General features: G+C 44.1%; 1 protein-coding gene across 2 annotated transcripts in view; it reads right to left on the reverse strand.

The window, feature by feature from the left end:
- Nucleotides 1–26,178, reverse strand: part of cunh18orf21 (chromosome unknown C18orf21 homolog) — a 107,534-nt gene that overhangs the window by 65,241 nt on the left and 16,115 nt on the right. The window contains exons 1-4 of one of the 2 annotated variants that reach the window (XM_070874392.1): nucleotides 17,046–17,066; nucleotides 12,294–12,409; nucleotides 2,453–2,475; nucleotides 2,166–2,365 (exon numbers count right to left, since the gene is read on the reverse strand). In XM_070874392.1, the coding sequence (XP_070730493.1) occupies nucleotides 2,166–2,365; nucleotides 2,453–2,475; nucleotides 12,294–12,382 (312 nt within the window). In that variant the 5' untranslated portion in view covers nucleotides 12,383–12,409; nucleotides 17,046–17,066. Of the gene's footprint in view, nucleotides 1–2,165; nucleotides 2,366–2,452; nucleotides 2,476–12,293; nucleotides 12,410–17,045; nucleotides 17,067–26,178 lie in introns of those variants that run through there. The other variant, XM_070874391.1, reaches the window with a different exon arrangement.

Here is a 26,178-nt window from a genome sequence, read left to right on the forward strand (position 1 = left end):
AGCCCGATATTCAAAATCCAACAGTATCACAGATGCATGAAAATGTGGACCTACAAATCCAGAAGTGGACTAAGACCTGTTGCGGCAAAGTAAACAAAGGGAGCTGGTCTCCATTACTGCACTCTCCTTGAGATTCTGGAACTTTTATTGATCTTCAATTATTACATCTCTTAAAATTACACAAATATAGCTTCCCAAATAAGTTTGTTTAGGACAGCACTGTGACTTGCAGTGTCTCACACATAGAAACAGTGAAAGGTCTCTGCTGCTTCAGAATGAAAATCCCACCAACACGACTAACTGTGGTCTGGGCGCACTTATCCACATACCTGCCACTAATGTTAATCGCAATCACTGAATTCTGCAGTATTTGAAAAAAGCGAATCGCTTTCCAGAGTATATAAGGTTGTGTTTTCAGGCTATCTCCTGATTCAGTGTCTGACAGGTCTACGAGACAACTAGAACAAATCAACAGTATAAGTGGGAAAGGCCAACACTTAGATCACAACAAAAGCAAAAGATAATATAAAAGCGATCTTACGTCATGTACACAAGTTGTCTGGTATTCCCTAAATGAAGATCCCAAAACCTATCCCCTCTCTCTATGCATCGAGGTTTTTTGTCTTCATGGGTCGCATGTGCGTGTACCATGGAGCCTTTAAAAAGTTTAAATCCACACTTCCATTAATTTGCATCTATCCCACACTGATACTAGCAGATCTTGGACGTTCTGAATTAGGATTTATTCATCATCGAGGCAACAAGATGAAGCAGGGCAACAGTCCTTTCCAAACTTCCAAGTCAAAAACATTAAAAACCGGAGGAAACAGCCAGAAAGAAATAAAGTGAAACCTGTACAGATGAACACCACCAAAAAACGAATACTTGTCAGTCCCAAATAACTTACATTGTAATAGATACAACCTGCACCTTGAAACCACAGACACTTGCATTTTATGAACAACCTTCAATACACCAAGTCCATTTGCAACTTAAAACGCGGGACACGCAGGTAAGTGGCATCAGGTGAAAAATAAAGGCTTTTTTGGAATGGAGATCTCATTATCCAGCATCCATAAAGGCAGAGAAACTATTCTTTCTTTGGGACTGAATGCTTGCATGGCTCCATCTTAGGGTAGAGCAGTTTTTCTGCTGCTATAGTTACTGGGTAAAGAACACCCATCCCACAAAAGCAGCAAAATGCTGGCCGGGGGTCCTGAAATCACAGTGGGGGGGGGCCCTCAGTTACCCCTCCTCGCCTGCTCATGGGTGGCCTCCTGGTTCTTGTTACTTCTCACACAAGCTGCTGGCGTGAAACCACAAATAAAGATTCACAAACTCAACCATTATATGGTAAATCCAACATTTAAAGAAGTCATGTGATCAGATATCGTCATCATGTTGTGTGATCTGACACCGCATGGTCAGATCATCACGTGATCAAATCTCCAGGAATGCCTCCAATCAGCGTTGGCAACCCTACTCCACCAGTATATCAGGTACGGATGAGCTTCTAACAGCCCTTACACACCCACAACACTTCAAACATTAGCAGCTGCAGCGCACATGTGGGAGGGTTCCCGGACTGGGGTCTGCAGGACATTAATCCCCTCCGCAATTTGGCTGGGATCTCTCAGGCACTCCGACCCTACAGTAGCCACCTTGTCCTCTGCAGTCAGCCAACGTAGCAGATCCCAGGAACAGGACATCCTTTCCTCTATGGAAAAGGACCCTGGGATAGCTATGAACTAGGAAATCCAACAAACAGAAAATGAACTAAAATCATATCATGCTGACAAGGCTACAGAATTAGGCAAAATCCCAGGTGAGAGCAATGAAGAAAGCAGCGTTGCGGGATATATGGTCAATCCCAGGATATTTGGCACATCCGGTTTACGGTACGTACAATGACCATTCTGAAAATAAAGACACCTGATGCAAGTCCCTTAGGTGTCCCTAATTTACAGGTTTCGCTGTGTAAGCACAAATAAGTCTGAATTATCTGGGCTTTGTTGACCAGATTGTCAGGGCTTGGAGACCACAGTTTGAACATCTCTGCTCTAGGATGTTAAAGTTCAGAACATAAAATGAAAAGGGAGAGAGAAATGAGGGTAAACAATAGAGCAGCTCTTACTACACGTTGACACGATTGTCTCAAACCTTACCAATGTGCTTCTTGAGTTTCTGTATTTCTGCAGTTGTCGTACTTGTTTGAGATTAAGTTTCCAATTGGCTGCTTCATGTTGCAGTAGCTTTTTTATCTGGACTGTCATCTTCCTTTTGGATTTCAGTCGCACTCTGTGGTTCCCAGGAAGAAAGCACTGGAAGCAGTGGCTACATATTCCTTCGGGTTTAACTTTCATATCTGCAAGGAAAAAGTATTGTTCACAAAATCTGGTCCAAAAACTGCACATTGACCAAGCAATGAAGCAGTATAGTGTTTTATACTGACCTGTTACAGAATGATATGTCCATCTGAAAAGGAGAAAAAAAAATCAAACATTAGAATCAAAAATTATTTAAATCAACACTTTATTAAGAGTATTTCCGACATAGAATGGCGTCAATATAATTTCACAAAATAAGTCACAGAAAAGCTTAAAAGATGTAAATATATAAGAGATCACTAAAATTCCAAAATCTATATTAATTTATTTTTTATTATGGTAATGCTCCATTTATATTATAACGCTGCCTCCAGAGGAACATCATCTCAAGAATGGGTTGATTCCTGACCTTGGAGGCAAATTTATGGTAGTGGCACTGTGGTACCATTAAATTCAAGATGTAGGTGGGCTGAATTTTAAGTTGACCTATAAAACCCAGCAATGCAACTTCTGTATTGCAGCCCTGTAATCATTCCATGTCACATGGGGAAGGTCCACATCCAGAATCGAGTCAGTGACTTGTGAGCAACCTTTGAATAACAGCTGTTCTATTGGGCCCAAATTTAGCCAGTACAGGTTTCTGGTGCACTCACCAGAGGTGCGCCGCTTTTGTAGAACTCCAAGGGTGTCAAAAATCTTCGGGCCGACTTTGGCCGCTCCCTAGCCTCTCCTCCATGGTGGCGTAGCGTGGCAACTGGATTTGGGGGTGGAGCCAGGTCCTGGCGCTGAAAACAGTGCCTGGACCTCTGGCACATGCACGCAGTAACTCCTAGCCCCCAGAATCTGAGTGTGTGAGATGCAGGCTGTGAGAGAGGGGCCGACGCTCACCGCCCCATCCCGGGCCGAGTGGCCTGCCGCACAGGCTGGCCTCTGCCTTCCCGTGCTGAGGGCTACAAGAGACAGGTTGGTGGGGGGGGGGGGGGGGGGGGGGTGGAGAGAGAAAGAGTTTTGATCGGGGAGGGAGTGGGGAAAGAGTTTTGATCCGGCAGGGGGGCTCCCGCACCTGCTGGGGTGAGCCCGCTGTGGATCTCTCCGCCTCCTCCTCCTCCTCCTCCCCTCCCCCCCTCCGCCATTCAGATGCCGCGTTCTCCCGCACCTATCTCAGGCCGAAGGCACTCCTGCATGGCCAGCCACTGTCGAGTTTGGTTGAAAGGAAGATTTACTTCAGTTCTTTATTTTTTATTGAATGTTCATTACTTTTTGTGCTTTGTTTGTGCTTGGTGGTGCTTTAAATGCAGTTACTTGTGCCGATTCCTTAACTCTCGGTAAGGTTTTTCTGTGCGGACAGAAGTGGCAATATACGCTGGCCTAAGTTAGTTTGGAGCAACTATTTGCTGGCTAAACTCGCTTAAAATGGCCAAAACAGGCGTAAATGGCTGGAAACACCCTCCTTTTGAAAAAAAAACTAAACTAAAAAAAAAACCTAACTAACTGACTTACATTGGTGCAAATTAAATGGCCAGAATTGCAACTAAAAAGATACTCCAGAAAAATCAAGTTGCTCCAAAAAAACCGGAGCAATTCCTGGGGAAATTTGGGCCCAATATTACTAAATCCACCTCACAGTAAACATGGGGCAAATTTGTAAAATTAGGAACTGGCTCATATTCCGTTGTAATATGTAAACTGTATTATACTGACCTAATCGCTCCCTTGTGCCTTGGCTGTTATTTTGAGTTTTTTTTAAAAATAGTGTACAAACAGCTGAAGCATTGCAACATGGATTTAGCACAGCAACACACTAACCTTTACTTTAATTTTTAAAATCATGATTTATAACATTTCTGTCTATTGAAAACAATACAACTGGTACAGCAATGTGTTCGGTTTAAAACACTGGATTTTATTTTAAATAATGTGGTTTTCAAACTTCTGTGTGGTGGAACCCCTTGCACGTAATCAATACACTTCCAGAGACCCCGACACATATTGATGTACTCCTGGAGACACCTGCAAATACTGGCACATTCCAGGAAGCCTCCTGGACATACTGCCATGCTCCCACAAGCCTCTGCAATATGGATACACTCTCGCTCAAGGACCCTCTGCAAACATTGACACACTCATGGTGACCTTTTGTAATACTGACACATTCGCATTTAGGCACACAGTCAGATCTCTGAAAGACAGAGTCAGCTACCCAAGGGAAAAATAGTGCTATCATTGCAGAATATATTTTGCATTATTATACAACAGAAATAAGGTCCTAATAAGTCAACAAATATAGAAAAACACAGAAATCTGAGGACGGTCTAAGCTCCCAAGACTCCACTTTGAAAAGCTTTGGTTTAGAAAATCTTAATGAAGCCAAGATTATAGCATCCAGCTCCTTTAAAAGAATACTGCAGATTGCAACAAGGAGCAGGAGATCGAGGCCCAGTGAAAAGGGCATTGCAGTTCGGGAGGAGCTCAACAAGGAGCGGGAGATCGAGGCCCAGTTAAAAGGACGTGAGAGTCGGGAGGAGCCAGCTGCTGCAGGACAAAAAGTAAAAGGAATCGAAATATAAGTGCGACGACACAGCCAAGCAGGTAAGTGATTGGCTGGTAGATTGGTGAGTATTTTTATTTTCTTTAAGAAACCTTTGGCATTGTTGTAAGTTAGGAACTGCAAGTAAATATATGTGATCTAAGGAGAACCAGTTAATTAAATCGGCTGTTTGCTGAGTAGCAGCTGGTTGTGTTTTGCTAAGGTTTAGAGTTTAGTTTTACTTGATAGTTGCGAGTGTAACTAGAAGGATGGAAGGGCAGCTCATTCCCGTGGATTGGACATGCTATGGCATGTGGCAAATCCTGGATGCTTTGTGCAGCTGGGACAACCACGTGTGCAGGTGTCTCCAGCTGCACCAACTCGAGCTCCGTGTTTTGAAGCTTGAGTGTCAGCTGGAGTCACTGCGGTGCACCTACGAGACTGAGAGCTACGTGGATAGCATGTTTCTAGAGGGGGTCACCCCACAGCTTAAGACTGTGCAGGCAGATCATCATCATCATCATCATCATAGGCGGTCCCTCGAACGAGGATGACTTGCTTCCACACCAAAAGGAATGAGTTTGCAGATGTTTCAATGAAGGACCCGATATTCCAGTCCTGAACACAAGGGGTGGAAGATGCCCGTGCATGGATTTTTTTAACATGTGGTAGGGTTTGGGTGACCCCTGGACAGAAGAGGACGACTAGGCAGGTAGTGCAGGAGTCCCGAGTCCATCTCACTCTCCAACCAGTACGCTGTTCTGATGGTGGCTCTGGGGAGTGCAGCCAGAGCCAAGTCCATGGAGCCACGGGTGGGGAAGAAAAAGAATGGAAGAGCTATAGTGGTAGGGGATTCAATAGTTGGGAGCAGACAGGCGTTTCTGCAGCCACAGACATGATTCGAGGATGATATGTTGCCTCCCTAGTGCCAGGGTCAAGGATGTCACTGAGCGGCAGCAGGGCATTCTGGTGGGGGTGGGGGTGGGGGCGGGGGAAAAGAGGGTGAACAGCCAGAGGTCGAGGTCCATATCGGTACCAATTACATAGGTAGGAAGAGGTATGAGGTCTTGCAGACAGAGTTTAGGGAGCTAGGAGAGAGATTAAAAAGCAGCACCTCAAAGGTAGTAATCTCCAGATTATTCCCAGTGCCACGAGCTAGTGAGTACAGAAATAGGAGGACAGAGCGAATGAATACGTGGCTGGAGAGATGGTGCAGGCAGGAGGGCTTTAGTTTCCTGAGGCATTGGGATCGCTTCAGGGGGAGGTGGGGCCTGTACAAGCCGGACAGGTTGCACCTCAACAGAGCCGGGACCAATATCCTCGCGGGGGGGGGGGGGGGGGGGTTACTAGTGCTGTTGGGGAAGGTTTAAACTAGCTTAGCAGGGGGATGGAAACCTGAAAATAGATTCAGTACGGAGGGGAGTAAAGCTGGAATTAGAAAGCAAAAATAAAGTAAGTTTGAAGGAAACAAGCAGGAAAAAAGGGTAAAACAACAAATTTAAAGGCACTTTGTCTAAATGCATGTAGCATTTGTAACAAAATAGATGAGTTGACGGCACAAATTGAGACAAATGGGTATGATCTGATAGCCATTACAGAGACGTGGTTGCAAGGTGACCAGGACTGGGAATTAAATATTCAGGGGTATTTGACAATCCGGAAGGATAGACAGAAAGGAAAAGGAGGTGGGGTAGCTCTATTGATAAAGGATGGAATCACTGCAATAGTGAGAAACAATATTGGCTCAAATGATCAGGATGTTGAAACAGTTTGGGTGGAGATAAGGAATAATAAGGGGTAAAAGGTCATAGTCTTATAGGCCCCCTAACAGTAGCAAGTCTGTTGGTCGGAACATAAACCAAGAAATAGTGGGGTTTGTAAAAAGGGAACAGCAATAATCATGGGTGATTTTAACCTTCATATTGATTGGACAAATCAAATTGGTCAGGGTAGCCTTGAGGAGGAGTTCATAGAGTGCATAAGGGACAGGTTACTTGAGCAGTATGTAACGGAACCAGCCAGGGGGCAGGCTATCTTAGATCTGGTCCTGTGTAATGAGGCAGGATTAATAAACAATCTCCTAGCAAAGGATCCCCTTGGAATTAGTGATCATACCATGACTGAATTTCAAATTCAGATGGAGGGTGAGAAAATTGGATCTCTAACCAAGCTTAAATAAAGGAGACTATGATGGTATGAGGGCAGAGTTGGCTAAAGTGGACAGGGAAAATAGATTAAAGTGTAGGACGGTTGATGAACAGTGGTGTACATTTAAGGAGATATTTCACAACTCTCAAGAAAAATATATTCCAGTGAGGAGGAAAGGGTGTAAGAGAAAAGATAGTCATCTGTGGCTAACTAAAGAAATAAAGGACGGTATCCAATTAAAAACAAGGGCATACAAAGTGGTCAAAACTAGTGGGAGGACAGAAGACTGGGAAGCTTTTAAAAGCCAGCAAAGAATGACTAAAAAAATGATTACGAAACGGAAGATAGACTATGAAAGTTAACTAGCACAAAATATAAAAACAAATAGCAAGAGTTTCTATAGGTATATAAAATGGGGAAAAAAAAAAGAGTGGCTAAAGTAAATGTTGGTCCCTTAGAGGATGAGACCGGGGAATTAGTGATGGGAAACATGGAGATGGCAGAATCTATGAACAAATATTTTATATCTGTCTTTACGGTAGAGGAAATTAACAATATTCCAACAGTGGATAGTCAAGAGGCTAGAGGGGGAGGAACTAATGGGACTAAAGGCAGATACATCCCCTGGACTTGATGGCTTGCATCCTCGGGTCTTAAGAGAAGTAGCGGCAGGGATTGTGGAGGCATTCGTTGTAATTTACTAAAATTTCCTGGATTCTGGAGAGGTCCCAGCAGATTGGAAAACTGCAAATGTGACGCCCCTATTTAAAAAAGGAGGCAGACAAAAAGCAGGAAACTATAGATCAGTTAGCCTAACATCTGTGGTTGGGAAAATGTTGCCATCTATTTATAAAGAAGCAGTCGCAGGACATTTGGAAAAGCAAAATTTGGTCAGACAGAATCAGCATGGATTTATGAAGGGGAAGTCATGTTTGACAAATTTGCTGGAATTCTTTGAGGATGTAACGAACAGGGTGGATAAAGGGGAACCAGTGGATGTGGTGTATTTGGACTTTCGGAAGGCTTTCGACAAGTTCCCACACAAGAGATTAATGTGCAAAGTTAAAGCACATGGGATTGGGGGCAGTGTGCTGACGTGGATTGAGAACTGGTTGGCAGACAGGAAGCAAAGAGTAGGAGTAAATGGGTACTTTTCAGAATGGCAGGCAGTGACTAGTGGGGTACCGCAAGGTTCTGTGCTGGGGCCCCAGCTGTTTACATTGTACATTAATGATTTAGACGAGGGGATTAAATGTAGTATCTCCAAATTTGCAGATGACACTAAGTTGGGTGGCAGTGTGAGCTGCGAGGAGGATGCTATGAGGCTGCAGAGTGACTTGGATAGGTTAGGTGAGTAGGCAAATGCTGGCAGATGAAGTATAATGTTGATAAATGTGAGGTTATCCACTTTGGGGGCAAAAACAGAGAGACAGACTATTATCTGAATGGTGACAGATTAGGAAAAGGGGAGGTGCAACGGGACCTGGGTGTCATGGTACATCAGTCATTGAAGGTTGGCATGCAGGTACAGCAGGCAGTTAAGAAAGCAAATGGCATGTTGGCCTTCATAGTGAGGGGATTTGGGTACAGGGGCAGAGAGGTGTTACTACAGTTGTACAGGGCCTTGGTGAGGCCACACCTGGAGTATTGTGTACAGTTTTGGTCTCCTAACTTGAGGAAGGACATTCTTGCTATTGAGGGAGTGCAGCGAAGGTTCACCAGACTGATTCCCAGGATGGCGGGACTGATATATCAAGATATCAAGAAAGGCGGCATCAACTGGGCTTGTATTCACTGGAGTTCAGAAGAATGAGAGGGGATCTCATAGAAACGTTTAAAATTCTGACGGGTTTAGACAGGTTAGATGCAGGAAGAATGTTCCCAATGTTGGGGAAGTCCAGAACCAGGAGTCACAGTCTAAGGATAAGGGGTAAGCCATTTAGGACCGAGATGAGGAGAAACTTCTTCACCCAGAGAGTGGTGAACCTGTGGAATTCTCTACCACAGAAAGTAGTTGAGGCCAATTCACTAAATATATTCAAAAAGGAATTAGATGTAGTCCTTACTACTGGGGGGAATCAAGGGGTATGGCGAGAAAGCAGGAATGGGGTACTGAAGTTGCATGTTCAGCCATAAACTCATTGAATGGCGGTGCAGGCTCGAAGGGCCGAATGGCCTACTTCTGCACCTATTTTCTATGTTTCTAGGGTTGGCAATCAGTAACTAATGGGGTGCTGCAGGGATCTGTGCTGGGACCCCAACTATTTACCATCAATATTAACGACTTGGAAGAAGGGACCGAGTGTAACGTAGCCAAGTTTGTTGATGATACAAAGATGGGAGGAAAAGCAATGTGTGAGGAGGACACAAAAAATCTGCAAAAGGACAGACAGGCTAAGTGAGTGGGAAAAAAATTTAGCAGATGGAGTATAATGTTGGAAAGTGTGAGGTCATGCACTTTGGCAGAAAAAAAATCAAAAAGCAAGTTATTATTTAAATGAAGATTGCAAAGTGCTGCAGTACAATGGGACCTTGGGGTACTTCTGCATGAAACACAAGGATAGTATGCAGGTACAGTAAGTGATCAGGAAGACCAATAGAATCTTGGCCTTTATTGCAAAAGGGATGGAGTATAAAAGCAGGGAAGTCTTGCTACAGTTATACAGGGCATTGGTGAGACCACATCTGGAATACTGAATGCAGTGTTGTTTTTCATATTTACGAAAGGATATACTTGCTTTGGAGGCAGTTCAGAGAAGGTTCACTAGCTTGATTCTGGAGATGAGGGGGTTGACTTATGAGGAAACGTTGAGTAGGTTGGGCCTCTACTCATTGGAATTCAGAAGAATGAGAGGTGATTTTATTGAGACATGTAAGATTATGAGGGGGCTTGACAAGGTGGATGCAGAGAGGATGATTCCACTGATACACTGATAGGGGAGACTAGAACAAGAGGGCATAATCTTAGAATAAGGGGCATCCCATTTAAAACTGAGATGAGGAGAAATTTCTTCTCTGAGGGTTGTAAATCTGTGGAATTTGTTCCCTCAGAGAGCTGTGGAAGCTGGGACATTAAATACATTTAAGACAGAAATAGACAGTTTCTTAAATGAGAAGGAAATAAGAGGTTATGGGGAGCGGGCAGGGAAGTGGACCTGAGTCCATGATCGGATCAGCCACGATCATATTAAATGGCAGAGCAGGCTCGAGGGGCCGTATGGCCTACTCCTGGTCCTATTTCTTATGTTATGTTCTTATTGAGAATTACAATTTATCTGAACAGGATTTACCAATAATAACTATTCCAATAAGTTTCCCCTTTAACTGAAAAGAAAAAGTTATGTTGAAAAGTATGCCACAAGAATCTCACAATTAGCAGCACAAGTTGTCATTAACAGTCTCGCCAAAAATAGTGTGCACATCATCGACTGCCCAACACCCTGCAACGTTCAGATCTGGGGTGGAAAAACCATGAACCAGAAATGGAACAGCATTTGTTTCCATTCCCCGAGGTGATTTTGAGGGTTTCAATTTCTGTAATGCACAAAACCGGGTGAAGGCAACCTTTTCTTACAGCCTGAACAAATTGGAACTGACATCAGCAGTGATCCTTGAGGGTACACTCAGAACTAGGATCCCCAGTCAGTCCTTACTGTCCTCTTCATGTCAGATCAACAAAAAATTTTCTTTGAACACAGCCTCTAACATCCCATTAAAATGAAATAATGTTAAAATACATTACAGCTAAGAGCATTAATAATCACAGTGGGGAATAATGGCATATTTATTATTGAATTTTGAAGGCCTTCCTCGCAAATGGAGCAAATTGGGCTTCTGCTGTTCTTGTAAGAGTGTGGTCAAGATTTTATTTAAAATGGTGATTATTACAAGAGTGGAGATTGCTTACACGTTTCCCTTGTGCCATGAACACCCTCCCTCAAATGCATGTGGCTACTAAAAATCCCAATAATGCAAATAAAGGATTAAATGGGAAAATGATGGCAGAAACAAGTATAACATCACAATCACAGAATGCCAATACAAATCAGTTTCAATTCATAATCTAGGGTACTTATTTAATCTTTTTAGCAGTTTAAGAACAAGTGTTATGAATATACTATGTCATGACCACCTATATAATACATTATGATAAATATATCCATTTGTAAAGTGTCTGGTCACCCTCAAGCTTGTCAGGACATGTTGTCCACATTACATTCCATAAATTCAATTGATCAGTAACATGGGGCCCAAGTTTCCACAAGAAAAAAAACGGGCGCCCCTCCGAGCTGGGCGCCCGTTTTTCGCGCCTAAAAAAATCCTCGGTATTCTGCACCTACCTGTAGGTCCTCTGGCCCTCGGCGCAGCCAGCACGAGCTGTGGGGGGGGCGGAGCCAGGTCCCGGCGCTGAAAACAGTGCCGGGACCTCTGCACATGCGCGCTACAGTCAGGCACGCAAGTGCAGTAGCTCCAGGCGCCGAACTGTGTGGGAGGGGCCTGAAGCACGCAGCCCCTAGCCCTGGCCCAATGGCCTCACTGGGGCTCCTCCCACGGCCAGCTCCTGCTCCCCGCTTGACCAGACCCGACACTCGCTCCCCCCCCCCCCCCCCCCCCCGCCGCCGACCAGACACCCGCTTCCCCCCCCCACCGACCCGACCCCCGCTCCCCCCCCGACCAGACACCCGCTCTTCCCCCACCCCCGCACCGACCCGAGACCTGCTCCCCCCCCCGCCCCAACCCGAGACCTGCTCCCACCCCCCCCCCCCCCGCCCCAACCCGAGACCCTCCCCCCGCTCCGACCCGAGACCCGCTCCCCCTCTCCCTCCCCCCCCCTCTCTCCCTCCCCCTCCCTCTCTCCCCCTCCCCCTCCCCCTCCCTCTCTTTGTCGAATTTAATGAGTTCCCTTCCCCCCCACCTTGTTCTGGACGCCTAATTTGTAACCTGCGCCTGATTTTTTTAATGTATAGAACAGGTTTTTTCAGTTCTACAAAAATCTTCACGGGCTCCATTCTACTTTAGTTTGGAGTACGTTTTCACTGTGGAAACTTTCAAATCAGGCGTCAGTGGGTGGACACGCCCCCTTTTGAAGAAAAAATTCTGTTCTAAAGTAGAACTGTTCTACCTGACTAGAACGGCAGAAAAAAAAATGTGGAGAATTGCGATTTCTAAAATAGTCCGTTCTCCACCAGTTGCTCCTAAAAATCAGGCGCGAATCATGTGGAAACTTGGGCCCATGGTAACAGCAGCAGTGAAAGACATTGGTTAAAATCATCCAATCATACATTACTTACAAGAGGTAGCGCGCTTCTGCTGGACACGCCTCCTTCAGCTGAAAAGCTGAATTCTTGAGAAATTGCAGCCTTTTGGCAACATCGGCCATGTTGTAGCATCAGTAGGAAATAAAGAGCTAGATAAATTAAAGAGTATGCTAAGAATCAATTATTAATTATCAATAGGTTATTTACATACAAAGAATTCTGTGTGAACGAGAAAAGTATGCCTATTGGCAATAATGCTGGAGTGTTAAACTTTCCACGAGGAATCCACATTTCAAATCCTAGTTTGCATGAACACTGGATTTTTTTGGCAAGTTACACTACCAGTTTCCTTACCCATCTGAGGAAGCAAATCTGCCCTTTCTCAAACCTCCTGACAGATCAACTATGGAGCACCAGGAATACCAATGATTAATGTTGTCTAGAAGGTTACAGCCACCCAACTGAAGATGCTCTTCCCAGTACAACATTAGTGACTTCCAAATATTCACTGTGTGTGTGTTTTGAGTACAAACACTGCAGCTACTAGCCTGGGACCAGTCGATGCAATTTGGGTCCTGTCAGGGGAAACCCCATTTTCCTTGCTTGGCTCCTGTCTGGCTGGAATTTCAACTGTCCTGTTTAACAGAGAGTTCTACACGCCTGGGCATAGCTGGCTCCAAACCCATGAAATTTAAATGTTCAGAGAACCAAGGGTGAGAGGAGGGAATCCCTGCTTTTGGACACATATGAGCTGATCAGAAGGAGCCAGCATGGATTTGTAACAGGTGAGTCATGTCAAATGAACATATTTGAATTTTTGAGGTAACTAACATGGTAGATAAGGGAGTGTCTATGGATGTCATCTATATGGACTTCCAGAAAGCATTCAACAAGGTTCCTCAAAAAAGAGAGTTAAAAAAATGAGCGTGCATGGAACTAAAGGCAACCTATTGGCTTGGATAGGGAATTGGTTAGGAGGTAGGAGACAGAATAGGGATAATGGGTATGTACTCAAATTGGGAGATGTGACTAATGGTGTCCCCCAGGGAACTGTACTGGCCACATATTTTCACTATATTTATAAATGACTTAATGACTGAATAGAGAGCCGTATATCTAAGTTTGCTGACGACACTGTTAGCTGGGAGTAGATGGGAGCAGAAAGTTGCAACGGGACATTGATAGATTAAACGAGTGGGCAAACCAGTGGCAGATGGAGTTCAATGTGGGAAAGTGTGAGGTCATCCACTTTGGACCTAAAAAGATAGATCAGCATACTTTCTAAATGGCGAGAAGCTAGGAACTGTGGAGGAGCAGAGAGATTTAGGGGTTCAAATACAGAAATCACAAAGCTAGTGGGCAAGTACAAAAACAAAAATAAAAAGTTAATGGAATGCTGGCCTCTCTCTCAATAATGCTGGAATACAGAGAGGTGGAAATTATGTCACAGGTGTACAGAGCTATGGTTAGACCCTATCTGGAGTACTGCATTCAGTTCTGGGCCCCACACCTCATGAAGGATATATTGGCCCTGGAGGGGATGCAGCACAGATTCACCGGAATGATACTGGGGCTAAAAGGGTTAAATTATGAGGACAGATTGCATATACTAGGTTGTATTCTCTGGTATATATAAGATTAAAAGGTGAACTAAGGACTTGATAGAGAAACTATTTTCCCTAGTGGAAAGTCCCAAACAAGGGATCATAACTATAAAATTAGAACTAGGCCATTCAGGGGTGATGTTAGAAAACACTTCTTCACACAAAGGATAGTGAACATCTGGAACATTCTCCCCTAAAAAGCTGTTGATACAACATCAACTGAAAATGTCCAAACTGAGATTGATAGATTTTGGTTAGGTAAGAGTATTAAGAGTTAGAGACCCAAGCCGGGTAAACACTGTTAGGATACAGATCAGCCATGATTTAACTGAATGGTGGAACAGGCTCGAAGGGCTGAATGGTCTGCTCCTATTCCTATGTTCCTTTCTAAACATCTAAATTAAAATCAGATAGGTTTACAAAGTGCCCCAGGGATTCAACTTAGTAAACCGGACTTAACACTGCATTGGATTTACAGTGCATGCAGTCAAACTGAAATGGCATGAGATCAATGTTCCCATTAAGCTGCATGGCTGCTATAATGGAAAAAAAAACATGTCTATGGGGTCATTTGAATGAGCACAAATACTTCCCCAGCTTATCCATATAGTTAAATAAATACAGCACCTAGCAGAACTGAAACTTCACTCAGACCACCTTCTGCAGTATGCACTTCCAATGATCCCTGCTCAGTACAGGAGGAACCTCTTTTATCTGGCACCCTCGGGATCTGGCCTGTGCCAGATAAGGGATTTTGCCGGATGAGGGGAGGTCACGTTAAATTATACAGGTACTGAGCAAGGGGATATCGGGGCTGGCTGGCTTAGGGCTGTGAGAGAGAGAGATCGTTTGGGGGGGTGGTGAATCGCGGGGTCAGGCCAGCGATTGCGGGAGTTAGCAGCAAGGGAGGACTTCAATTTGTTCATGTCGAAATTCTGCGCATGCGCCATCTGGTGGCCGGGAATGGTACCAGACGAGGGGCGGTGCCGGATAAGGGAGTCCCGGATAAGGGAGGTTCAACCCGTAACAAGAAATAACATTGAAGCTGAGCCACTCAGAGGAGCTAGGAGTCCCACACACCTCAGCTTCTCTCATTGAAAACAGCCATGCCCCTTCCAAGGTACAGCATATCACTCACTCCCTCAATAATGCCAGCTATAGAGACAAGCAGCAGAATCACAGCTACCAGACAGCAAAAGAAGCTTGGGTTAACCCTTGGAGTCATACATATAGGAACATGAACTGTAATAATGTAATACAGACCCAGAGATCGCTCTCCGAATCACCCAAACACAGCAGCACCACACCAGAGACAGCAATATTGGTCTCCTTGCCTCATTTTCTTGGAACAGTGCGTCCAGGACTGCTTGAAAATGGGCAGATTCCAGCCTTTTGCTGTTATTTGTTAATCTACATGGGCAGCACTGTATATATAAAGTTATATACTTTTGTCCATTATTTCCATCCATTCCAACCACCCACAGCACATTCCTTTCATGATCAATGTACACTTAACTTTATTTTGAACTGAATCCATAATTTCCTAAGTGAAAAATTCTGAACACATAAGCCCCAAGCCTCAAAGATAATCCTGAAAATCCAAAGTATCGAGACGTTCCTTCCCTTATCCAAACAGCCTTCCTGGACACGAACCAACCCTGCATGACTTAAGACTGCCTCAGCAAATATTTGATCTATGTTTTTCTTTTTAATCTTTAATCCCATTTCTAGCTACTATTTATCCAGCTCGGCTTTTCTTAAGGCAATAATCAACAATGGCATAATGAATCGAACTAAAAGTGTGATTCACATTTCCATTACACTGCAATATATGTGCGCACTAGGTCCGTGCTGCACAGCAGGTGTCCAGTTGTCCTGGTTAACCCTTGCCATTGGATAAAGGCCTAGCTCTGACAAGCCCATGTGGTCAGTGCAACGGTCAGCACACATTAAAAAAATCCACGCACAGGCATCTTCCACCTCTTCAATTGGAGTTCAGAACTGGAACATCGGGTCCTTCATTGAAACATCTGTGAACTCGTGTGGAAGCAAGTCATCCTCGTTCGAGCAATTGCCTATGATGAAGACACTGGGTGAGAGGAAAGGGAGCCAATTTTCTGATCTCGAGTCTAGTTTTGGGCTGGTCAACTGCGCCCCCTAATTCTGCACTCTTCACAGATCACACTATCCAAGTCTCTCTGTCCTCCAAGTTACTTTTCACCAATGAAAGCAAGTTTGAATCTGAGCCTCTCCTCATACTGTACACCACGAGCTTCTATGAATCCTCTGCAATATACCAATGTCCTATTGAAGATGAAGTATCCAAAGTTGCACAAAAATGTGCCCTCAGCAGTTTGAATATATATATTATACACACACATACACACACACACACACACACAGTCAGAAGTTATATAATTATGGTATTTAATACTAAAATATACACCAAGTGTCTATTCTAGCTAAACTTTAGCAATGGCCCGGATTTTTAGTAAGTGTAAATTTTCTAAGTGCCCGCAAGTTCCAGGATTAGGCATGCGATGCACATGCGCGAAAACCCGGAACTTGCAATCTATCAAGTTTCAGCTTGACAGATCATACGAATCCAACTAGTGCCCACAAAATCCTTACACCTGGTAAAAGCAAGTGTAAGGCCTTCTTTTACCAGTGTAAGGGTTTAAATATTAAAATAATCTTTTAAAATCATTTAAACATTCAAAAACCTTTAAAATTATTTTTGTTCCCTTTAAAAATGGTTACATTTATTTTTCAAAAAATTTAATTTTGTTTTAAATGTTTAATTAAATTATATTTTAATTAATTTTAAACAATGATATTTTTATTTAGGTTATGTGAAGATTTATTTTTTATGTGATACCTATTATGCTTCTGAGGATTCTGTACATAAATGGAATCTCCATAAGCATAATGGAAATCCCCCTTTTAGATTGGTCAGGTCAGCCCACGTGATCCCAGGGACACTTACGAACCGCATGCGCCCCTGGGATACGTAGGCCTTTACACAGGCACAGGAGCGCGAGTCTTCAGGTAAGTACGGATTTTACTTGCGGTTCGGAGACATTCGCTCATGGGAAGCCTCCAATATGTTCCGATTTATGTATCAAATGTCTTTTTACTGAAGGAAGTCCACACAAGACAATAGGACATTGTGGCAGCCCACCTGTGCTCAGAAAAAATATGTCCTCTCCTTCCTGTGGCACTGCAGCCTCTGGAGGCCCTGTGTAAAAACACCCATTCAGATAGGTTTCAGTGCAGTTGCTGGTGATTGTAAACGGACCAATAAGGAAGTGCAAGTCTTTAGTGATATTTTGCTATTTCCAATAATAGTGGAGACAGAATTTGCCATCTAAACTGGAATCTTTATTTGATGCTATGTCACTGACCATCTCTTCACCAACTGGCTCACTCATGTCTCATGATAACCCAAATGTTAAATTACTCAAAACTATATTACTGCAAGGCAACATTCAACCAAGTATGGACCAAGGGGCCCTAACAACACTTGAGTTCAATGGGGTTCAAAAGGAAAATCCTATGTTGGCTGGAGTCATGCTTGACACAAAGAAAGATGGCTACAATTATCACAGGACCAGCCATCGCAACACCAGAAGTTCCTTGGGGGAATTGTCTTTGGCCCACCCATCTTCAGCTGCTTTATCAATGACCTGCCCTCCATTATAAGGTCACGAGTGGGACTGTTCTCTGATGATTTCACAATGAAGCAGCCAAGACAAGTTGCAGGTAAGATTTGCACCACACAAGTGCCAGGTAATGCCCATCCATCTCCACTTTACCTTCAATGGCACCACTTTCGCCGAGTCCCCGACTATCAACATCTTGGGGATCATCATTGATTAGATGCTTAACTAGATCAGCCATATCAACAATGTGGCTACAAAAGAGGGGCAAAGGCTGGGTATCTCCTGATCCAGTTCACCACCTGATCCGAGAATCTTCGAAAGTTCTCTCGACTAACTATAATGTTGCAAAGTTCTCTCGATTTAGGAACCGTTCCTTTAGTTTGGGAAATTGTTCCACTATTTAAGAATGGCGAGAGAGGGAAACCAAGGAATTATAGACCAATTAGCTTAACATCTGTTGTCGGGAAATTACTAGAGTCTATAATTCATCATCATAGGCAGTCCCTCGAAGCGAGGATGACTTGGTTCCAAGCCAAAAAGGGATGAGTTCACACGTGTTTCAATGAAGGAACTAATATTCCAAATCCCGAACTACATTGTGAAGGGTGGAAGATGCCTGTGCGTGGATTTTTTTAACGTGTGATGGCCGTTGCACACCAGCCACCACACGGGCGTGACAGAGCTGGTCTTGGTCCAATGGCAAGGATTACCCAAGACGAACTGGAGACCAACTCTGCTGCATGGACCGAGTGCACACACATATCGCAGTGTGGGCTGGCCCGTGCTGCCCCTGGGCCCTGGTCACTTCCTTCTACAAACTCTTGCCGCTCCTTCGCCCCTCCTGCTGTGCCTGCCCGCACTGCAGTCAACAACCTGGCTTCGCAGCCGTTGACCTCCTGCAGTAGCACGCGCTGCTCTCTGCAGTGGTATGCCGCCGCACGCTGCTCCCTCCTGCTTTAAGCTATTGAAGCTTTAATCTATAATTTTTAGCTATAGATTCAGCTTTAATCTATAATTACGGATAGTGTGACTGGACACCTTGAAAATTTTCAGCTCATCAGACAGCCAGCATGGATTTGTGAAAGATAGGTCATACCTGACAACCCTGATTGAATTTTTTGAGGAGGTGACTAAAGTAGTTGACAGGGGAATGTCTATGGATGTTATTTGTATGCACTTTCAGAAGGCACTTGATAAAGTCCCTCATAAGAGACTCTTAACTAAGGTTGGAGCTCATGGAATTAAAGGCAAATTGTTGACCTGGTTAGGAAATTGGCTGAGCGGCAGAAGACAGAGAGTACTCTGTCAGGATGTGACTAGTCGTGTCCCTCAGTGATCTGTGTTAGGGCCTCAACTATTCACAGTATTTATTAATAACTTAGATGATGGCATAGAAAGCCATGACACAAAACAGTGTAGATGAAAGCATAAAATTACAAAGGGATATTGATAGATTAAGTGAATGGGCAAAATTGTGGCAAATGGATATCAATGTAGGCAAATGTGAGGTCATCCACTTTGGACCGAGAAAGGAGAGAACATGGTACTTTCTAAATGGTGAAAAGCTAAAAACTGTGGAGATCTAAAGAGACTTGCGAGTCCAGGTACATAGAAACATAGAAAATAGGTGCAGGAGTAGGCCATTCAGCCCTTCTAGCCTGCACCGCCAGTCAATGAGTTCATGGCTGAACATGCAACTTCAGTACCCCCTTCCTGCTTTCTCACCATACCCCTTGATCCCCCGAGTAGTAAGGACTTCATCTAACTCCTTTTTGAATATATTTAGTGAATTGGCCTCAACTACCTTCTGTGGTAGAGAATTCCACAGGTTCACCACTCTCTGGGTGAAGAAGTTTCTCCTCATCTCGATCCTAAATGGCTTACCCCTTATCCTTAGACTGTGACCCCTGGTTCTGGACTTCCCCAACATTGGGAACATTCTTCCTGCATCTAACCTGTCTAAACCCGTCAGAATTTTAAACGTTTCTATGAGGTCCCCTCTCATTCTTCTGAACTCCAGTGAATACAAGCCCAGTTGATCCAGTCTTTCTTGATAAGTCAGTCCCACCATCCCGGGTATCAGTCTGGTGAATCTTCGCTGCACTCCCTCAATAGCAAGAATGTACTTCCTCAAGTTAGGAGACCAAAACTGTACACAATACTCCAGGTGTGGCCTCACCAAGGCCCTGTACAACTGTAGCAACACCTCCCTGCCCCTGTACTCAAATCCCCTCGCTATGAAGGCCAACATGCCATTTGCTTTCTTAACCGCCTGCTGTACCTGCATGCCAACCTTCAATGACTGATGTACCATGACACCCAGGTCTCGTTGCACCTCCCCTTTTCCTAATCTGTCGCCATTCAGATAATAGTCTGTCTCTCTGTTTTTACCACCAAAGTGGATAACCTCACATTTGTCCACATTATACTTCATCTGCCATGTATTTGCCCACTCACCTAACCAAGTCACTCTGCAGCCTCATAGCATCCTCCTCGCAGCTCACACTGCCACCCAACTTAGTGTCATCTGCAAATTTGCAGATACTACATTTAATCCCCTCGTCTAAATCATTAATGTACAATGTAAACAGCTGGGGCCCCAGCACAGAACCTTGCGGTACCCCACTAGTCACTGCCTGCCATTCTGAAAAGTACCCATTTACTCCTACTCTTTGCTTCCTGTCTGACAACCAGTTCTCAATCCACGTCAGCACACTACCCCCAATCCTATGTGCTTTAACTTTGCACATTAATCTCTTGTGTGGGAACTTGTCGAAAGCCTTCTGAAAGTCCAAATATACCACATCAACTGGTTCTCCCTTGTCCACTTTACTGGAAACATCCTCATGGATCATTAAAATGTCTTCAACAAGTATAGAAAATAATCCAAAAGGCTAATGGAATGCTGGCCTTTACATCTAGAGGACTAGAATACAAGGGGGTAGAAGTTATGCTGCAACTATACAAAACCCTGGTTAGACCACACCTGGAGTACTGCATTCAGTTCTGGGCACCACACCTCAGGAAGGATATATTGGCTTTGGGGGAGTGCAGCGTAGGTTTACCAGAATGATACCTGGACTTCAAGGGTTAAATTATGAGTAGAGATTACACAAATTAGGGTTGTAATCCCTAGAATTTACATGGTTAAGCAGTGATTTGATCGAAGTTTTAAAGATACGAAGAGAAACAGATAGGATAGAGAGAAACTATTTGTGCTGATTGGGGAGTCTAGGACGCAGGCATAGTTTAAAAATTAGAGCCAGACCTTTCAGGAGTGAAATTAGGAAACACTTCTACACACACAGAAGTTTGGAACACTCATCTGCAAACTAGATGCTAGATCAATTGTTAATTTTAAATCTGAGATTGCTAAGATTTTTGTTAACCAAAGGCATTAAGGGATATGGGCCAAAGTGGGGTATATGGAGTTAGTTCGCACATCAGCCATGATCTCATTGAATGGCGGAACAGGCTTGAGAAGCTGAATGGAAAACTCCTGTTCCTGTTCCTATCCGGCAAAACCTCTCCACCATCCACAAGGCTCACCTCCAACATGCTGCTAGTTACAATTCGTGCTGGGATTTGCTTAGGCCAGTGGGTCTTGCATCACATAAAAGCATTTTTAAATTACTTCTGTTACAAAAGAGTCAGCTCATACCAGTACCCACTGCAGTGATTTGCCTTTTATTATCTAGGCCAACAATGTCCACACAACAATATCTCATTTGAAAATGGGACAATATGATGCCCCTGTGTGATCCCAATTAATCAGAAGCTCAGGTGGTCGAGTGTTGATTGCTTCATTGACTAATTTCACATACCCAGCTTTAATTTCTCAAAGTTGCTAATTGCAATCATTAGAAATCCCATTCAATTAAGAATACTGGCGTAGCTCAGTCCTTAGTTAATTAAAAGTGTTATACTGTCCTTTATTGAAAGCTCCTTGTTTCAGTAATAGTGCTCCGTTTGCCCTTCATGCTGAAATGGACCGCTGTTCACTGCATTCATTTTTTCACCTAAAACGAGTAACCTCTTTTGGGTAATTTTTGTACATAACTGCATTTTCAAATTTCAAGTATCACTTCTGAAGCTGCAGTTCAGAACTGCTGTTCATGTTAACACTTCATTGAAGAATATTTTTCTTTAAAATGTCATATGTGTGGTGATTTGACCACACTTTTAGTCACCCCTCCTATTAGATCTTTTTTCGGCTAGTTGTCAATATTCATCTGTCTGATTACACTCCTATAAGTGCCTTTGGATATTTTCCTACATTAAAGGCATTATAATAAATGCAAGTTGTTCCTATTTGCCGAATCATTTTCCCAAAACTTTGCCAGATCAGGTTTAATTATTGTACTATATTGCACTGTCAACAAAATAAACATTGTGAACTGAACGTTGCATATAATGGGCCCAAGTTTCAGGCCGCGCCTACAACGGCGCAGCCCCGACCTGGACACCCGTTTGCCGGGCCCGAAAGTGCACCAAAAAAATACCTGCACATTCTCCGGCTCCCTGCAGGTCCTTTGCAGCTCGGCGCAGCGCAGCACGAGCTGTGAGGGGCGGAGCCAGGTCCCTGCGCTGAAATCAGTGCCGGGACCTCTGCACAGGTGCGCTACAGCGGGCGCGCATGTGCAGTAGCTCTAGGCGCCCGAAACTATGTAGAAGGGGCCCGAAGCACGCAGCCCCTAGCCCTGGCCGAATGTCCTAACTGGGACTGCGAGGATCAGGCTGCACCTCCCTGGTCCAGCTCCTGCTCTGGCTCCAGCTGGCTCCCTCAACCCCGCAACCCCCCCCCCCCCCACCCCCCACCCGCTCCCCTCCCCCCCCCCACCACAGCTCCACCGATCCCCCCCCCACCAGCTCTGGCTTCCCCCGGCCACCTACCTTGCTGGTGACGTGAAGAAGCCGGGCCCGTTCAGCCTCCTCTCCCTCCTCTCTTCCCTCCCTCTCTCCCTCCCCTCCACACCCCTTCCCCCCCTCCTCTCCACACCCCTCCTCCCCTCTCCTCTCCACACCCCTCCTCCCCTCTCCTCTCCACACCCCTCCTCCCCTCCCCCCCTCCTCTCCATACCCCTCCCCCCCCTCCTCTCCACACCCCTCCCCCCTCTCCTCTCCACACCGCCCCCTCTCCTCTCCACACCCCTCCCCCCCCTCTCCTCTCCTCACCCCTCCCCCCCTCTCCTCTCCTCTCCACACCCCTCCCCCCCCTCTCCTCTCCACACCCCTCCCCCCCCTCTCCTCTCCACACCCCTCCCCCCCCCTCCTCTCCCCCCCCTCTCCTCTCCACACCCCTCCCTCTCCTCTCCTCACACCCCCTTGTTGTCAGAAACACACAGACACTGACGGACAGAGAGTGAGAGAGAGACACACAGACAGACACAGAGGGAGACACACACACTGGGGGGGGGGGATCCCAGAACGCTGTTGGAGGGTCCCAGTGCTGCAGTCAGTGAGTAGAAAATTTTTGTTGATTTTTTAAAATTTTTTTATTTTTTATTAATTTTTTTGATTGATTTATTGATGTATTTATCATTTATTATTGATGACGGTTCTTTATTTGTAAAGCTGAAGTGTTTAATGTTTGTAAACTTCCCTTTAAACCCATCCCTCCCCCATTCCCTACACCTGATTTGTAACCTACGCCTGATTTTCTAAATGTAGGCAAGGTTTTTCTGAGCGTACAAAAATCTACACTTACTCCATTCTAAGTTAGTTTGGAGTAAGTTTTCACTGCCTAAACTTTCAAAATGGGTGTAAGTGGCCAGACATGCCCCCTTTTGAAAAAAAAATCTGTTCCAAACTGAAACTGTTCTAACTGACGAGAACTGGAGCAAACTAATTGCCGAGAATTGCAATTTCTAAGATACTTCATTCTAAACCAGTTGTTCCAAAAAAATAGGAGCAACTCAGGCCAAAACTTGGCCCCAATGTGTCTTATTATTTTTGTCTTCAAACTTGAGATCTAAGTCACCATCAATACATTATTGTTTTGGTGCACTCTTATTTCATTGTATAACTGTTGTCACCCAGGGTGTCTATAGCGAATGCTGTTGTTAATTCATTCCTACACTTGCTTTTTAACTTAAGGCAGATTATCTCATTTCAAATAATCTCCTGGGATCTAAATTTTCCTAAAACATGTAATTCATCCCCATCTTTTGGATGAACCACATTTCTGCAATAATATCGCAGATCAATTTTTTGCTGTCATATACACCTCTTTAATTTGAGCTTCTAATGTATTCTGGTATAGGCACTCAATCGCTTGGGTAAATTCACCGGTCCTGTACTCCCAGCAGGGAACCATGCTGAAAGGAGCAGTTTGGAGAGCTCTGCTTACTCAAGAGCCACGCTCACTTTCATTCTAATCTGTTGCAACATGGAGTTAAGGGATATATAACTGTTACTCATACAATTACCCATATAAGAAGAGTTCAATTTCAAACCTGCCACCCTGTCAATTGCAAATTAGACGTCCAGCTCCTATCTATCAGAATGGAAGAAAACAGGTAGAACCAATAGCTCTACTAAAATTGTTTAAAAAGTAGTTTTAATAGCTTTGATCTGCTCTATAATTACTGAAGTAGACCTGACTCCTTTTGCTATTGCTTCCTTCTCATGCCAGCAAATGAGAAAGAACAGAGTGGAACTTCAGTTCTGCTGGCATCCCATAGTTTGGCAGATTGTGAATGAAGGCCCAAAGACGTTTAAAAAATGGTAGTTCGATCAAAGGCCCTGGACCTGGACCCTTTTATGAGTATTACTTCATGAAACAAATTAACACAGTCCTGGCTCTTATTCAAGAATTGCTGCTCTTCAATTTTCAGCCAGGTAAATGGCATAGAGCCCTGCTTAGGAAGACATTGTTGCATTGAAGAGAACGACCATGGGATTTAGTGCTCTCAATTATGAAGAAAAACTTGTAGAATGGAACTTGTTTTCAATAAAGAAAAATTTGAGAGGGGTATGATTCTGGCCGTTAAAATATTCAGAGGCATAATGTAGATGTCAGCAGGCTATTAAATTTGGATTGAAGACTGGAGGACACAAGTATAAAATGAACAAATCTAAAATGCAAACTCCTCCCCCCCTCCCCCCATTGTAGTGGGCATGTAGAACGGATTCCCATTAGAACCAGTTAAAGATACATCAGTTGGGTGTCTAAATATTGCATGAAACAATGAAATATGCAAATAGGAGAAAATTATGAGCAATTCTAAAACACTCGAATCTAGTGACAGACTGCATACAACACATTCAGAAGTCAACTCAATCCCCTTCGAACATTCTATGTCAATTTCATTGCATACTAGGATACCTTGTTTTAGAATGACATGAAGATTAAACCACATTACACAATGTACATAATACAGTTGCACTCCCATGCCATTGCTTATGCTGAATTGGGAATATTTTTATAATGGGGAATAGTTTTATGACAGAAACATTATACCATATATCATGCACAATGTATAAAATACATATAGTTGACCTCCCATGGCTGAAAAACAAAATTAAATCGTTTCCACCTCCTCTGGCGTTTGTTTCCGATACACCTATATATTTTACATTCCCCAACTCCATTCCATCTCTCTCCATATCAGAAGTTATGCTGAGCTTTTGTAATGATCTGGCCAGACCAGATGACAAATGTGAAGTGGATGGGCCTTGAAGATTAGAGTAGCTTAAGTTTTACAGACTCGAGAGAACGGTGTTAAGGGAGACCTTGTTTAACAAATATGTGCCCAAGCTATTTATACATTAAAAACATCATTAATAAGTGAGCGGTCTCAGGATTCTAAAGGTACTGCACTTGTAAAAGGTATTGCAAGTGTTATGTTACATAACTTGATGATTACAGTGGGAGAGCACCTATGGTTAAGTGGCTATGAACTGTTGTTGAGTTGTTTATCTGAACTCATCTTAAACTTGTCACTGGGCAGTGGTGCACCAATGTATTTACTAGAGCACATCAGACATCTTCATAAAGACAAGTAACGGATGAGTAACTCAAACTAACAGATTCTTCTTCTCTGCTAGGAAAGATATGTGGCAACGAGAGATGCAAGTCTTCACACCATCCCTTCAAGTAGCTGGCAAATGTCAAAAATTCTTGAAGCATCAGTGGAAGACCCATCCCAAACCAAAATGAGATTCTCTCTCCGCCTTCCCCCCCCCCCCCCCCGCACCCCAAATTCACATTAATTCACTGCTGGTCGCATCTCCCCTTCCAAACCATCCGTTACCTGGCAATACCTCCCCCAACACCCCCTCCTCTTTCCCCCCCCCCCCCCCCAAAAAAAAACAACCCTCATTAGTTGCAGTTCCCCACTCACAGGCTATACCTACCCCACTTCAATTTTCCTTTTATAGAGCCCAAGTTTCCACATGATTCGCGCCTGATTTTTTAGGAGCAACTGGTGGAGATCGGACTATTTTAGAAATCGCAATTCTCCACATTTTTTTTTCTGCAGTTCTAGTCAGGTAGAACAGTTCTACTTTAGAACAGAATTTTTTCTTCAAAAGGGGGCATGTCCGGCCACTTACGCCTGATTTGAAAGTTTCCACAGTGAAAATGTATTCCAAACTAAAGTAGAATGGAGCCAGTGAAGATTTTTGTAGAACTGAAAAAACCTGTTTTAC

Source organism: Pristiophorus japonicus, unplaced genomic scaffold (genome assembly GCF_044704955.1).
Source record: "Pristiophorus japonicus isolate sPriJap1 unplaced genomic scaffold, sPriJap1.hap1 HAP1_SCAFFOLD_801, whole genome shotgun sequence".
Classification (NCBI taxonomy): Eukaryota; Metazoa; Chordata; class Chondrichthyes; family Pristiophoridae; genus Pristiophorus; species Pristiophorus japonicus.